This window comes from Cnephaeus nilssonii (assembly GCF_951640355.1).
Source record: "Cnephaeus nilssonii genome assembly, chromosome: 21".
NCBI lineage: Eukaryota > Metazoa > Chordata > Mammalia > Chiroptera > Vespertilionidae > Cnephaeus > Cnephaeus nilssonii.
Genome location: NC_137092.1, coordinates 23,414,431 through 23,428,627, shown reverse-complemented (window position 1 = coordinate 23,428,627; position 14,197 = coordinate 23,414,431). Strand labels below are relative to the sequence as shown.

Here is a 14,197-nt window from a genome sequence, read left to right as displayed (position 1 = left end):
TTCATACATTTTTTTTTTTTCACTCTCATTCTTTCAAGAGTACACAGTGGAGTTTTCCAGAGGCTACATGAAGTGTGATGTCATGTCTCTGATCACTAATAAGTGTGCTTGTATACTTTGGTATCTTTAAGATTTTTCAGTTTTAATTTCTAATACAGCATATATCAACAGACACTGGAATCCTCAATAATTTTTAAGAATTTCAATTTGGTCCCGAAACCAAAAAGTAAAAGAACACTGCTCTGAGGTATAGAAAAAGCCCTCAAAGCACATGGTTTATTCTGTGAATTACAACTTGACCAATTTAGCCCAAATAAGTAACTCACACAATCATCTAAAAACTCACTATATTCCTGTCTGATTACATTTCAGCCCTTTAATCTTAAAAAAAAATCACTTGCTCACTAATTATTTATGAATAGTCAGTGACAAAACTGGGTCTAAAGACTTATATCTCCTTATTCCTGGTGTACAGTCTGTCTAAATACTGCAGGTCAACCTCAATAAAAAAAGAAATGACTAGGTTCTCAATCAACATATTGTCCCTCTTGTTACAGAGATAACAAAATTGTAAGTTATGCTAACAGCAGGTAAATTATACTTTCCTCTGACCTCTAAATAAATAAACAACTTTTAAAGAATTTTCTGATTCATTCCTATAGATACCATATACCTGCTTGGTGATGGGAAGAAATAGGTAATTATTTCCTCCTATAAACAAATTAGATTTAAAGGTGTATAACATAAAGAGTTTCAAAAACTAAGGTGAAAGTCTTCCATATCATTTACACAAGTGACCCAAATTTATAACTATGTCCCAAGACCTCGATCTGTAATCTTCCCTTTCTACACAATTTTTAATTTTGAAAACAGTATGTTTACTGAAATGTAAAAGGAAAAACACAAATACAAGAAACAAAAAATACTGGGTTTTTTCTATTTTTAAGATAATGAAACAAATATAACAAATAGCAAAGTAAAACCCCTCTAAATATTGGTTGAATGAATTAAAATTTTTTAAGTTATTTATGTTCATGAGCTTTGTCTACTTGGCTTATTTAATTTAAATATATTTTATTGATTTTTTTTTACAGAGAGGAAGGGAGAGGGATAGAGAGTTAGAAACATCGATGAGAGAGAAACATCGATCAGCTGCCTCCTGCACACCCCCTACTTGGGATGTGCCCACAACCAAGGTACATGCCCTTGACTGGAATCGAACCTGGAACCCTTCAGTCCACAGGCCAACGCTCTATCCACTGAGCCAAACCAGTTAGGGCTACTTGGCTTATTTTAGCATTTACTAGGTAAGGGGAAGACCTGAAAAGGCAAGAACCCTAGTGAATTCTGACACTCTCTCAATCCTAAAAGCCAATTCAATACCAGGCAACCCACAGCCCAGCTTTGGTTAAGCTGCGCAACTTGAGCAGTCTTCCAAGCATTTTTTATGTCAAATCCATCTCCTATATATATTTACTTATAAATGATATCCTTCTAAAACTGTATACATTATAAAACACAGAATTTTTTAAATTTTTTATTTATTGATTTCAGAGAGAGAGGGAGAGAAAGAAAAAAAACATAGATTTGTTGTTCCACTTATTTATGCATTCATTGGTTGATTCTTCTATGTGCCCTAAAAGGGGATGGAACCCATAACCTTGGCGTATCGGGACAATGCCCTAACCAACTAAGCTACCCAGCCAGGGCCAAAACATAGAATTTTTAAAACAGAAGTTATTAAAAGATGAGACAATGATAAAATAATTCTTACCTTTCATTTGTGAATACTACAAAAATATTTTTAATCTAAGAAAGTATCAATAATAACACTTTTAAAGAACAACATAACTGAAAAGCTTCATTATTTTTTAAAATCTTAACTTAATAATTTTTTAATATAGTATTTTAGTTCAAACTTCAGGATTCAGTTGATTTTGAAACTTGATTATGACTATACACTGAAAATTCCCTAAGAATACCTCCTCAACAAGGTCACATCAATCCATTTTTAGTAAAATTTTATTTCTTCCTTCTCTTATGCATAAAAATAAGTATAGCTACTACTATCTAATACTATCTTCTCTTACTCCATGGAATTTAGGAGTACTCTCCTTTGGGGTCTATGATGCAAATATACTTGAAACCCCTAACAAGCACAACTCAATCAGTCTCTCAAATGCTTTCCAGATTAGGACTAGATTTGAAGCCAGGACTAATTTTCCATGGTCACTGCAGGTCAAATAAGATTCTTAGGTTCTTATGATCTGGGCCTTCACCCAAAAATTGTTCCAAAACCAAACTGCAGGGAAGAATGGACAAGTATAATCTTCCCAGCATCCTTACCCTAACACATTTCATTATAGGAAGATAATAATGAACAGTAATACCTTCCTGTCTTATACAACATTTATTCACTCATTTAAGAAACATTTGTCAATGCTAGGCATTTTACTGGCACAATCATGTACAAGTGTTATCTTAAATATGCTATACTGTACTTCCATTTACAGAAGCACTGAAAGAAAAAGTGTGATTTGTGCCCCATCGGGTGGCCAAACTGGAAATTTCAAACAAGTTCCAGCAAGGCAAGTTAACCCTAACTAATCAACAAAATACCTTTGGGAAATTGAAGCCTACAACACAAGTGTTCTCATGGGAGAGTTCTATAAATGAAAAGCACAATCGTGTTATGACAATGTTTCCTTACATTTGGAAATAAGGGATGTGTAGTTATGCAGAATCTCTCCTTTCCCAAATCCTGCAACAAAAAATTAATCCATGACTATCACTGCTTATTTAATTAAACAAAAGAGTTCTTTGAGTCAGCTTTCCATTCACAGATTAAAATATCATAAAAAATTTTCTGAAAGAACACTACTAATTTAAAAGGATGTTATTAATAATATTCCTTTAAGTTATTTCCTCTTCATATATCAAACAATTAAACCATAAAAACATACAGAAATTTAGAGCCAGATGGGTCCTTAGAAAATATAGGGCTGTGACTTAGAAACCATCAAATCTAGTTGGCTCTGGTTACAAAGAACCTAAAGCCCAGAAAGAGAAAGTGATTTAATCAGGGTCACAGAGCTAGGCTAGGGTGATCTGACTCCCAATGCTTAAACATCTGTGCTCAAGAGACTAGCTATCTATATCTGATCCTGGACAAGTGACTGAATGTCTCTAGACTTTAGTTTCCTTGCCTGAAAAAACAAGGAGACAGATAATCTCTAAATTTCCTTTAAAGTCTAAAATCCTAAAACTTAGGTGCCTAATTATTTTAGTATCTTACAAAACTAAAGTATACACTGACAAAAACCATTTCTGGTTCCTGAGAAACCAAACCACAGGACCCTAGGGAAGAAAATACAAGTCAGCAGCCTAAGGCACCAAATATATTTGCTTCTTTTGTTAATATTCTGTAAAATATTAACATAGTCAGACTAATCTATTTGGTTGAAACTGGTTTAAGTTAATTTTGATTAATCAATTACAGAACTCTATACAATCACTGATTCTAAATTTTTTAAAAATATTCTTACAAAGATTATTAATGTTCTATTTTACATGCCAAGATTTACACTCAAATAGATTACTGGAAACAGTCTATGCTCATTTTTTTTTTATTCCTTGTAAAAACTATTCAGAAGTGGATGGAATAGGTTTTCTTTATACGGTTCTCCATGTTGCTCTATTCTTTTGTGCTTTATTATTCTGTCTATGAAGACCTAGGCTAGGAGCTCTACAATTTACTTTTAAATTAGAAACTCCAATAATTTTCAGGATATTGATGGGTCACTATCAAATAATTTTAACAATCCAAGGAAGAAAAACAATTAAAAGTTAAATCAAAAACCTATGAACTACAACAAACCTTAAAAAGCTCTGGGCCTATAGTCTTACTTTATGGAGGAGGAAAGAGTCCTGGAAAGGCCAAAAGACTGTCCACAAGGTCTTAGGGCTAACACATACAAAAACTAGCACGTACTGTGTGACCAGGTATATCCAATAATACCTATAATTATAGATATAAAACAAAATTGTCAGCTTCTATGTAATGCTCTGCTTATTTCAAGTAAAATTTAATATAGCAAGATGAACATAAAAACCAAAGATGAAGCATAGTGGTTCACAGCACTAGAAACCACCCTAGGCTAGAAATCAGGGGTAATATACCAAAATTTCACTACCAGTGCTTGAATAACAAATGCAAGTGTCTGTTCTGCTAAGAATGTTTCAAGAGCATCACCTTCATACATGAGAAACTACATTTTATTGCATTACAAGAAGATTCTTTTCTCTAGCAAAGACTAACATCTTTTATGATGTTCTTCCTCCCCGCCACCTAAGTTTTAAAGCTGCCAAAATTTCTGAATGCAAAACGCTCTTATGTATTTCTCTTTAAGTATTTTCAAAGGACCAGCACCAGCTCTTGAGAAACAATATACCACATAAAAATCCTAGCCCTATTTTTTAAAATGTCTTTACTTGCTCCAATGCACAAAGAAAAGTGCCCCTTATTTAATTTTGCCTACCAAACAATGACTTTATCCAGGACAGGAGTCACATAGTAGGGACTCTCTGCAAAATAAAATTTCAATTATCCACAGTAAATGAATTTTTCCAAAAATGATTTATAATTGGCCTGGGAAAGATAATACAATCACAAATGTGCTCAGGAATTTTGTCCCTCTGTAACCAACCTTGAATAACCACTTAAGACTAGTACCCGAATGCAGTAAGTGAATGAAGAGTCCCAGAATTACTGTGGTCACTCCAGCCACAAAGCTGCCATTACAAATCAAGAGGTAATTGCATTTTCAAACTAAATCGTATGCTTCCACTTCCAGCCCCAGATATTCCAAATTAATACAGTTCTATGAAACAGTTAAGCGTTGTAATACTTAAAATGAATCATAGCAAACAGCCACTATTACTTCTGCCCAAATCAAGCATGCCATACTATACAGCAAGTGCAAGATGTTGCCTCAGCATGCTATGTCCTATGCCTCTATGAAGAACTGGCAGTGGTGCTGAAAATTACTACTACTAGAAAGATGAAAGACCAATACCCTCCTTTCAATAAAAACCATCGTCTGGACTCTAGCCAAGGTTTAAAACTGACTGAATGTTATTAGGAACCATAAATCAAAAACTCTCCAGGCTGAAAAGCTATCCCCTTATTTCATTCTTACAAATGTAGCCACAAAACACTCTAAGAAAATTAAGTGACAAGAAAAGCATTAATAATTTTAGGCCTTTCGTTTCTGGCAATAATGAAATGCTGTAGGTTACAAGGTGAATTTATTTTACAATCTTCCAAGGTTCTGTTTAACCTACCTACATCCCTTTCCCTGTCTTCTTCAATTATTACAACTGCTATATGATTAAATAGACTCATACTACTGCTTAAACATCCTATCACTTAACTTAAATAGAAATGAAAGAGAGTACTAAAATATTTTATTTCATAAAATCTAGCTAGCATATTTGTGTTCATATTGATTTTATACTCTTTGTTCTTGCACATAACATAGATGTGAATTCCTGGAGCTTACAGGGAAGTCTTTCTCTATCCAGGAGCTGAACTGCCAGCTACTGAGAATAACCTACTGCAATGCTTAAAGCCCTTCAAAGTATCTCACCTTCTGAATATATAAATGGGTTCATTATCTTTACTTTTCCCTGCATTAATGTAAGGTTCCTTACCACTATCAATTAAGTACCCTACAGGTTATCCCAGGAATTAGGGGGGAGGGGACCATGATTTCTGTAATAGGCAGGTCTGGCTTTAAAAAAAGTACATTGTTTACAATAGAGTACTTTTCTCCCTAGTTAACAAAAATTTTAGGGGCAAAAAAAACCCTGAAATTTTTAATAATTCTCTTCTTTCCTCCTTCCTCTTCCCCCTACACTCCCTTCCAAAACAACAGAAGAGTCAAAACCTAAGATGCGATCACTTTGTCTACTTCATGCAATCAGTAAAACGAGTCTTATCATCAAAACTGAATAGTTGGTTACAATACGTTTGTTTAACACTGCCTGTGTGATATACATTTAAATCAAGTTTCAACCCAGTTACAAAGCCTTTGTCAACAGTGGGCAAGTGGGGAAAGGCAGAAGGGCTCCATGGGATGAAGCCAATCACCGGAGGGGCTTATCGCAGAAGAGGATTCCTCGGTGAGAGGTGAGGAGCGAGAAACGCGAGCAAACCTGGCGACGGGGGCGCTCGCCCAGGGTAGGGACGAGAGGTCAGGGTGAGAGGGGATGAGGGAATTAGCGCGGAAAGGCCGCGACCCGGGCTGCCCTCGCGCCCCGAGCCCCCCACCTGCGGCGTGCCCTCCACCACCGTGCCCCGGCTCCGGCGGGGCAGTGCCCTCCCTCCCGGCCCGCCGCCTTCATATCCGTTACCCCAGCGGCAGCGGGGCTGCGGGGGAGGGGAAGGTCAGCGGGCCCGGAGGGGCCGGCGCGGCGGGGATGCCGCAGTGGCTCCCCGCGGCACCGGGTCAAAGTCTGCCCCGGCGCGGGGAGGCAGCAAGAGCGGAAGGCGGCCGTGGAGGTCGGGCTGGCGAGACGGCGGCCCCTCCGAGTCCTCCCAACACCCCGGCCGCCGCCGGTACCTCATACTGGATGTATTGCTTCCTCCACTCCGGAGTGATGTGCGCGGAGAGGTGCTCAGCGAACTTCATCCTGACGTTTCCCCCTCACTCCCACTCCGGTCCAGCAGCTCCAGGCGGCGGCAACGACGGCGGCGGCGGCAGCAGCGATTCCGACTCCTCCCCACATGGGCCCCGGCGCGGCGCGGCGCGGGGCTGAGCTTCTCTCCTCCTCCGCCGCCGCCCAGGTCTCCTCAGAGCCGCCCTCCCGCCATCTTCCTCCTCCTCTCCATAGCCCCGCCCCGTTCCGCCCACTATACGTCATCGCCATGGTAACCGCCTACGCCGCACCGACGGAAGGGGCTGAGTAAGGGGTGGGACTTGGGTGCATTCCTTAAGGCCCCGCCCCTTCTGGGCCGGACGTGCTGGAGGCACCTCCCCTGACCTCTTCCGTCCGGCTCCTTTTGGCCTTACAGCTGCTCTCTACCGCCTGCCTGGGAAGCTGCAGTGTTGTCATTACAATTAATATTAATACTGTAGCAACAATCATTCATAAAAGACGTTTATATTTGCAAAGAATTGTGCAAATATTTTCCATTTTAATATTTATTCGTCATAAAACCCTTAAGGATGGGATCAGAATTAATCCAAATTGAGTTAAGAGCCAAACGTATTTCAAGGAACCAGATTTTTACACGCTTTAGGTGCTCAGTAAATGCTTGTTGAATTTAACGAAAGACATCAGTGCCAAAAATTGCATGCTGCTTCTGAATTTCAATGTAATTATCCAGTCCCAGGTCTACCAGAAAGGCCAGTAACAACACCTGGACTCCAACCAGAACTGGTGCAGTACCAACTGGACTTTTGAGTAAGCTTTCTGGGGTAGGGAAAGGGAAACCAATGTTGAGAGGAAAGAGAATCCCCTAGGTGTAGTAGCAACCTCACCCCCAGGGGAGACCAGAAGTGCCTGCAGCTGAACTGTCCGCTAGGAGCATGGGGTATGGATCACTCACACAGCATGGCACTACTATGAGGGTAAGAGTAATTGTCCTGGAAGACCTGACTTGGGACAGAGACCCAGGTCCTTCCCTGAGTGGAGAAGTCCTAGATAATAATAGCTAACATTTATTAAGCACTCACTGTCCGTGTACCAAATACAATTCCAAATTCCTTACATGTACTTTAATTTTTAACAATTTTGATGAGACCCAGAGACTAGAGGACTACTGTGACCAGGACAATATTCTGAATACCAGTCTCTGCTTTGGGCTTTTTTTTTTTTTTTCCCTACATGTACTTTTCCCCTTTCCCTTCCTCTTAATTCATGCCAGTAGGGGTTCTGCAATCGTTTTCTCAAGAGAGGGATGAGGCAAATGGAAAATAGGCATAGGCTATGAGCCTTTCTGACTTTTGTGACACAAAAGCCTCAACCCCTGGTGGAAGGCTAATAAAGGACAAAAAAAAAAAAAAAAAAAGAGGAGGAGCAGTGAGGACTCCTCTCACCTCAGCACCTTAAGTACCTTCTGCCCACCATAACAATGCCTCTCTACAGGAGAGATAGACAAAAAAGAGAGCTATGCTCCCAGGAAGAAGGCACAACCACAGAGAGGAAATAACTGCATGGTGTGTCTAAGAAGACAGAACCAGAAGCAGATGCAAACGAGATTGCTAGGCCTTTAGCCAGAATGGACTAGAATGGTAGATTCTTGGCAGCAACTCCTGTAGACTATGGTATCCTGCTCCCAACAGCACCATATCTTGGTGCCTTAACTGTACACAAGATTCTGGAACCATGGCCCAAGCCAAGGAAAAAAAGAAATCCTCAATATTAGCTCTATAACCAACAATTCTTAATTTTTATCATGCCTGATCAAGAGTCCCAATACTCAATTGGACATCAAAAGCCTAATTTATCTAAAGAAGTAGATTTAATAATAAGTTTCTTTATTCCTAGCATTACTTCAGATATTTCACTGATAGAACCATCAAATACTTAGCATTTATTGAAAGTAGGTACTTTCTATAGAGCACTGGGCTAGGTACTATGAATGACATTCTGAATAGTTTTACTCTGAATCAGAAGGGTCCCAGGCCTTCCACTTCCTTTTGTAAATATGCAAATAACTCTTCACTTAACAAAACTTTATTAAGCACTATGATATGCCAGTCACACCACTTTGACAATGAAAGTACAAAAATAAAACGACTGTATTTTCCTTGGAGAACATCACAATTCAGTCAGAAAGTAAGACAGATGGACCAATATCTAGACCATAATGTGATATGTGCTGTAATTGAGGTATGTACAAGGAAACACACATCCAACTGGGTGGTGACCCAGAGAAGGTGATTTTTGAAACACAGTATTAAACATCAATCTGACCTGGAGAAAGACACCCAACAATCTCAAAGGTAAAAACCAAGAAGTCAGGGTTGTCAAAGAATGGGAAGAAATTGTCTGACCAGAATATCCTTTAAGGCAATTAAATGTTCCCTCCTCAAAGAAACTCTCCCAATCCCCTCCTCTCCCTTCCTCAGTCTGGCCCCTCATCCACCTGGTGCACAGCCTTCATTGCACTGACAACAATAATTTGTGTCAGATTGTGAGCTCCTTGAAGACAAATTGCTCATTTCTCTTGTTTTCTCCAATTTAGCATGGTGTCTGGCTGACATTCAAGCATTCAATAAATGTTGAAAGAACAAAAGAAAGAAAGAAGGAGGAAAGAGAAGGAAGATGGAAAAGACAGTCCACATGGAGGGAAGTTACAGGGGAAAAAATTAAATTGGAACGAGATTGTGAAGGAATAGATTATGTCAGCATAGGCAATGTGGGGTCTTTAAAAACATTTAAGCAGTAAGTGACTTACTCAGCCTTAGGAAAGTGGTATAAAGTAGCTTCCTGGTTTTGAACACTAGGCTCACAGAATACACAGGCCTGACTTAAAACTTGAACTCAGGCATTTATAATCTTTAACAAAGTAAATTAGCTCTTAAGACCTCAGTTTCTTTATCTCTCAAATGAGGATAGTAACAACCCCCACCCCAAACAGGTTGTTATGAGGATTAAATGAGATTCTACATACAAAGCACTTAGCACAATGACTGGCCTCTCCTTGAGACTCAAAAATTGGCCATCCCTCAAAAACCTGTTAGCAGTGTGAAAAATGGACTACAGTGGGGGTGAACCAGAGACCAATTAATTAACAAGCACCTATGTAGCACTTACTCTGTGCCAGATGCTGTGTTAAGTGCTTTACAAATACAAACTTATTTAATCCTCCCAAGGACTCTAGGAGATTGCTACTATCATTATCCTCATTTTAGAGATGAGTCACTGAGACAGAACAGTTAAGAATCTTGCCTGGCTAGTTAACTAAGTGGTTAGAGCATAGGCCCACGGACCAAGGGGTCATGGGTAAAATTCCAATCAAGAGCATGTATCTCAGTTGTGGGTTCGCTCCCAGCCCCCAGTCGGGACATGTGCAAGAGGCAACTAGTTGATGTGTCTCTCTCACATCAATGTTTCTCTCTTCCTCTCTCCCTCTCTTTCTCTCTCTCTCCATCTCTCTCCATCTCTCTCTCTCTCTCTCTCTCTCTCTCTCTCTCTCTCTCTCTCTCCCCTCCCACCCTCCCTCCCTCCTTTTCACTCTCTCTAAAAATCAATGGAAAAAATATTCTCAGTGAGGATTAAAAAAAAGCAAGACTCTTGCTCAAGGTCACCTACCTAGTAAGTGGTAAGCTGGGTTTGAATGCTGGCAATCCAGCTCTAGAGTCCTTGCTCTTGACCACTACATTATGCTGACTATTGATACAATCCACACCAGTCATAGTGCTGGAGAGAAGGAGGTTTGGCATGTCACTCTAACGCTAGTGCCTGGGTAGATGCTGCTGCCATGAACTGAGATAAGGAATGGAAGTGGAGGGCCGGTTTGGGGCATTATTGCATGTGTTAAATGGCTGGCAATTCATGAGACATACAGTACTCCAATGAAAGATACAGAACTAGAGCTTGGGAAAGAGATGGTATTATTGAAGACGGTGGAGCCATTCACATTTCGGGGATAATTAAGTACTGGTAAGTCTGCCCAGAAAAAGAGCATATGCTGAAATTGTAAAGGGTCCAAGGGAGCATCCTGATCATGAAGATGGGATCAGGAAAGAGACTTGGGTATGGCCAGAGTGGGCCTAGCAAGACAACTAGGAGACAGTAGTGTCAAGGAGGCCATTAAAAGATGGAATTTTCTTAAAGGAGGCAGTGATAAAAATAAAAATAAAAAGTCAGATTCTACAGAGAAATTGAGTAGGGTAACTTGGGTTTAGCAATTAAAGAGTCATTAGTAACCTCAGAGACAGTGGCTTTGATAGCATGAAAGGTTACAGAAGGCTGAGCAGTGAACAGTGTTTTGTTTTTGTGTATCCTAAATTATATTTATTCTGTGTACAAGTTGTAGAGCCATCAGGAGTGAAAATTTAATAGCATACTAAGCTATTTATCTAGAAATTCATAAGTGCTGAGTCTGAACACTTTATATTTATCACACGTAATTCTAAGTTTGGGAACAGTTATACTTACCACAAAGTAACTGTTCTAAAACTTAGAATTATGTGTGATAAATATAAATATTGCCCTGTTGCTTGAGCAAATGAGACTAGCGATCATGCTGAAGGGTGATGAACTGACCTGCAAAAGGATTAAATCTTATGCTGTACCTCTCATTGAAGCCGAATTAGAAGAATACTCAGCATGCTTATCTCTAGGTTAGAGATTTCAAGTGGTTTTTACTTCTTGTATTTTTCTGTGTTGCTTTCAATTTTTACAAGTTGCATTTATCAAATCTACAAAAAACTATAGTGTTAGCTGTTTAAATAACCCAGAACCAGTGATGCCCCATGAGGGTGAAAGAGAGTCTGCAGTATTAGACATTGCAAGCCACAGGGAAGAAACCAGTGGACTAGGAGATACAGAAAATTAAGGAGACGGAAGCTCAAGCAAAGGCCCAGGAAAGGCAGAAGAGTACAGACAAAGGGAGAGATTAGCCTTTGCCATCATTTGAGGAGAGACATATCACTTGAGACTCGGGGGTAAGAGAGAGAGTAATGATTGGGGCAGACGTACTTGAGTTTGTATTTGGAGGGAAGGTAGTTTAGAGGGGTTACATATGAACTCCCTTTTTCCTCTCTGTAGGAGACAAGTGCATCCATTTGCTTGGGGAAATGGGAGCAGAATTAGAGAAGAGATATGCAAGTAGTACCTTGAGTTTGGAAACTATTTATTTGTAATGGAATCAACTGGGATGATTTTATCAATTTTTTCAGATGTACTCAGCAGTCTAGGAGCAGGAGATGAGGGAAAGAATAGTGGGATTGCTCCAAGATTAGGAATTGCCCCAGGACAAGGAGATAAAGACATGGAGGTACTAATGGAAACAAAACAATAACAATTTTTTTCACATGCATTATTAAATCTAATCTTCATAGCAACGGATAAGGATTGAAAGGACATTAGGTTAAAGTATTATAGCAAAGGATAAGAATTATAAAAGGATATCATAATCTCCACTGTACATATGAGAAAACTGAGGTTTATAGGACATGGTGGGCATTTGCCAGATTTTGGAGCTGCCTTCCTAGATAGAAGGATCCTCTATCTCTTAGGTCTTGTTGGGAGGCAAGATCTCAGCTCCAACTAGGCCTAAAGTGGGCAGATATTCCTTTCTCACCTCGTTGGCAGGAAGCAGATTTGGCCAAACAGATACTTCTGCCACAGATCTTGCCTCATGTGGAAGTACTCAAAGACTCAGCCAGAAGTAGAATATATTGTCAGAGGCTGCAACAGACTTAAGAGTCCAGCAGAGAAAATGGCAGTGAGTGTCCAAAGTTGGGCTGCCAAAGGCAGTGTCCTAACCTGATTGTTTCTCTGGCATGACCTCTGCTGTGTTCTTGGCTGTGAGTTTTTCTTGGCTTCTGGATTTTTCTTAGATTTGTTTAGAGGTCTTCACATTGATATTGTGAGCAACCCAAAGCCATCCAATAAAATTTATTTCTGTTTAAGTTAACCAGTGTCATATTATCTTGTTTGTAGCCAACTATTGCTTCTACCAAAGAACTGAGAGAAAGGAAAAATGTCTATGGATTTCCCTGATCTCACCATGTATCTCATCAGCTACAAACACACGCCATTACAGAATGACATTGTAACTTATTGAAGAATCAGTCACGGTAACAGCCAGGAGACACCACTCTGAGTCGTCAGAGTGCTGTGCTATGGAATGAGATGGCGCTCTAACCAGTAGCCGATCTACGGTGATGCTTCTCCCAGTCAGACTACATGAACCTAGAAATCAAGGAGTAGAATCTTTATTACATGTAAGGACCTAATCACAAAGGTTTTATATCTGTTTTCATGATGCTTGGCTCTCTCCTGGCTTAGAAGGCTTAAAACCCAGAGAAAGATTGCTCCCACCTAAAGACTCAACAACAGTTCCATTAAAGGGGAAGTTGAGACAGCCATTTGGCCAATGTGGGCTCTTCCTAATGTTAAATCAACACGTAAAGGGGGGGTTTCTATCTTGCTGGAGTGGTTGGTCCCGGTTTTCAAGGGGAAACAGAATTTCTACAACAAATGAAATAATGGGTATGAGTGGTTTTAAAACCAAGAGGAATCTCTAGGGCACCCTCTTATGCTGCTCTGTCCAGTGGCAGAAGTTAAAGATACAGCAACCCAATACAGACAGAGCACCAAGGGTTCAGACCCCTTAGAATGAAGGCTTGGGTTACCCCATCAGATAAAGTAGCATGACTAGCTGAGGTGCTGGCTGAAGGTACAAAAAGGAATATGAGATGGGAGTGGAAGAAAGTTATAAATACCAGCTATGGGCTTGGGGTCAGATGCAGAAATAAGGTCTGTATTAGCTACCCCATTTTCTCCCTTGCTTTGTTATACATAGAGTAACACAATTCCTTTGCTTGCCTTTCCGTTTTCCTCCAGTATTTTATACTACTGTGTTGGAGGTGGTGAGCTTTATAAGTTAGATCTCAGGTTACAATATAGGAAGGTGGTACTGTAACCAAACTGGAGAGGCATGGACATCCCCTTGGGGCCAGGAGTTCCTCTAGAGTCTAGACCTCTCTGGTTTCTCAGGCAGCAGTCCATTCCTACAGCCCCTCCAATGACTTTGTAAGCACCTAGTTCCCTGTCTTCAGCCTTTCCCGTTTAAAATTGCTACAGTGGTTTTCTGTATCTGTACCTAAGCCCCGACCAAAGAGCAAAACAAACAAAACAATGCTGCAAACAATATAAGACATGTTTATTTTTTATTTTTTTGTATTGAATCAAAATGATTGTGGGATAGTGGCTTAGATTATTTGTTTGGATTACTGTAAAGAGTTTTTGCTTTTTTTCAGACTCTAAAAATTGCTATAGGCTATTATGTGGCTTACTCTGACATGCCTTTGTTTTTTGCGAGTCTCACAGATGTTTGATCAAAGACAAATCGCTGTTTTCTGCCAACACTGACATCTTTAAAGTTGGAGGAAGAACCTCTCCCAAATTGTAGCTAGGTCCTTAGGGACAGGAACCATTTCTTATTCACTCTTAA

The 14,197-nt window shown here is 39.9% G+C and overlaps 1 protein-coding gene across 2 annotated transcripts in view; it reads right to left on the bottom strand.

The window, feature by feature from the left end:
• The window catches only part of XPR1 (xenotropic and polytropic retrovirus receptor 1), a 110,070-nt gene extending 103,195 nt beyond the window's left edge, over positions 1-6,875 (bottom strand). For both annotated transcript variants that reach the window (XM_079761792.1, XM_079761793.1), the window contains exon 1: positions 6,624-6,875. In XM_079761792.1, the coding sequence (XP_079617918.1) occupies positions 6,624-6,692 (69 nt within the window). In that variant the 5' untranslated portion in view covers positions 6,693-6,875. The remainder of the gene's footprint in view (positions 1-6,623) is intronic.
• Positions 6,876-14,197: the final 7,322 nt, after the last annotated feature.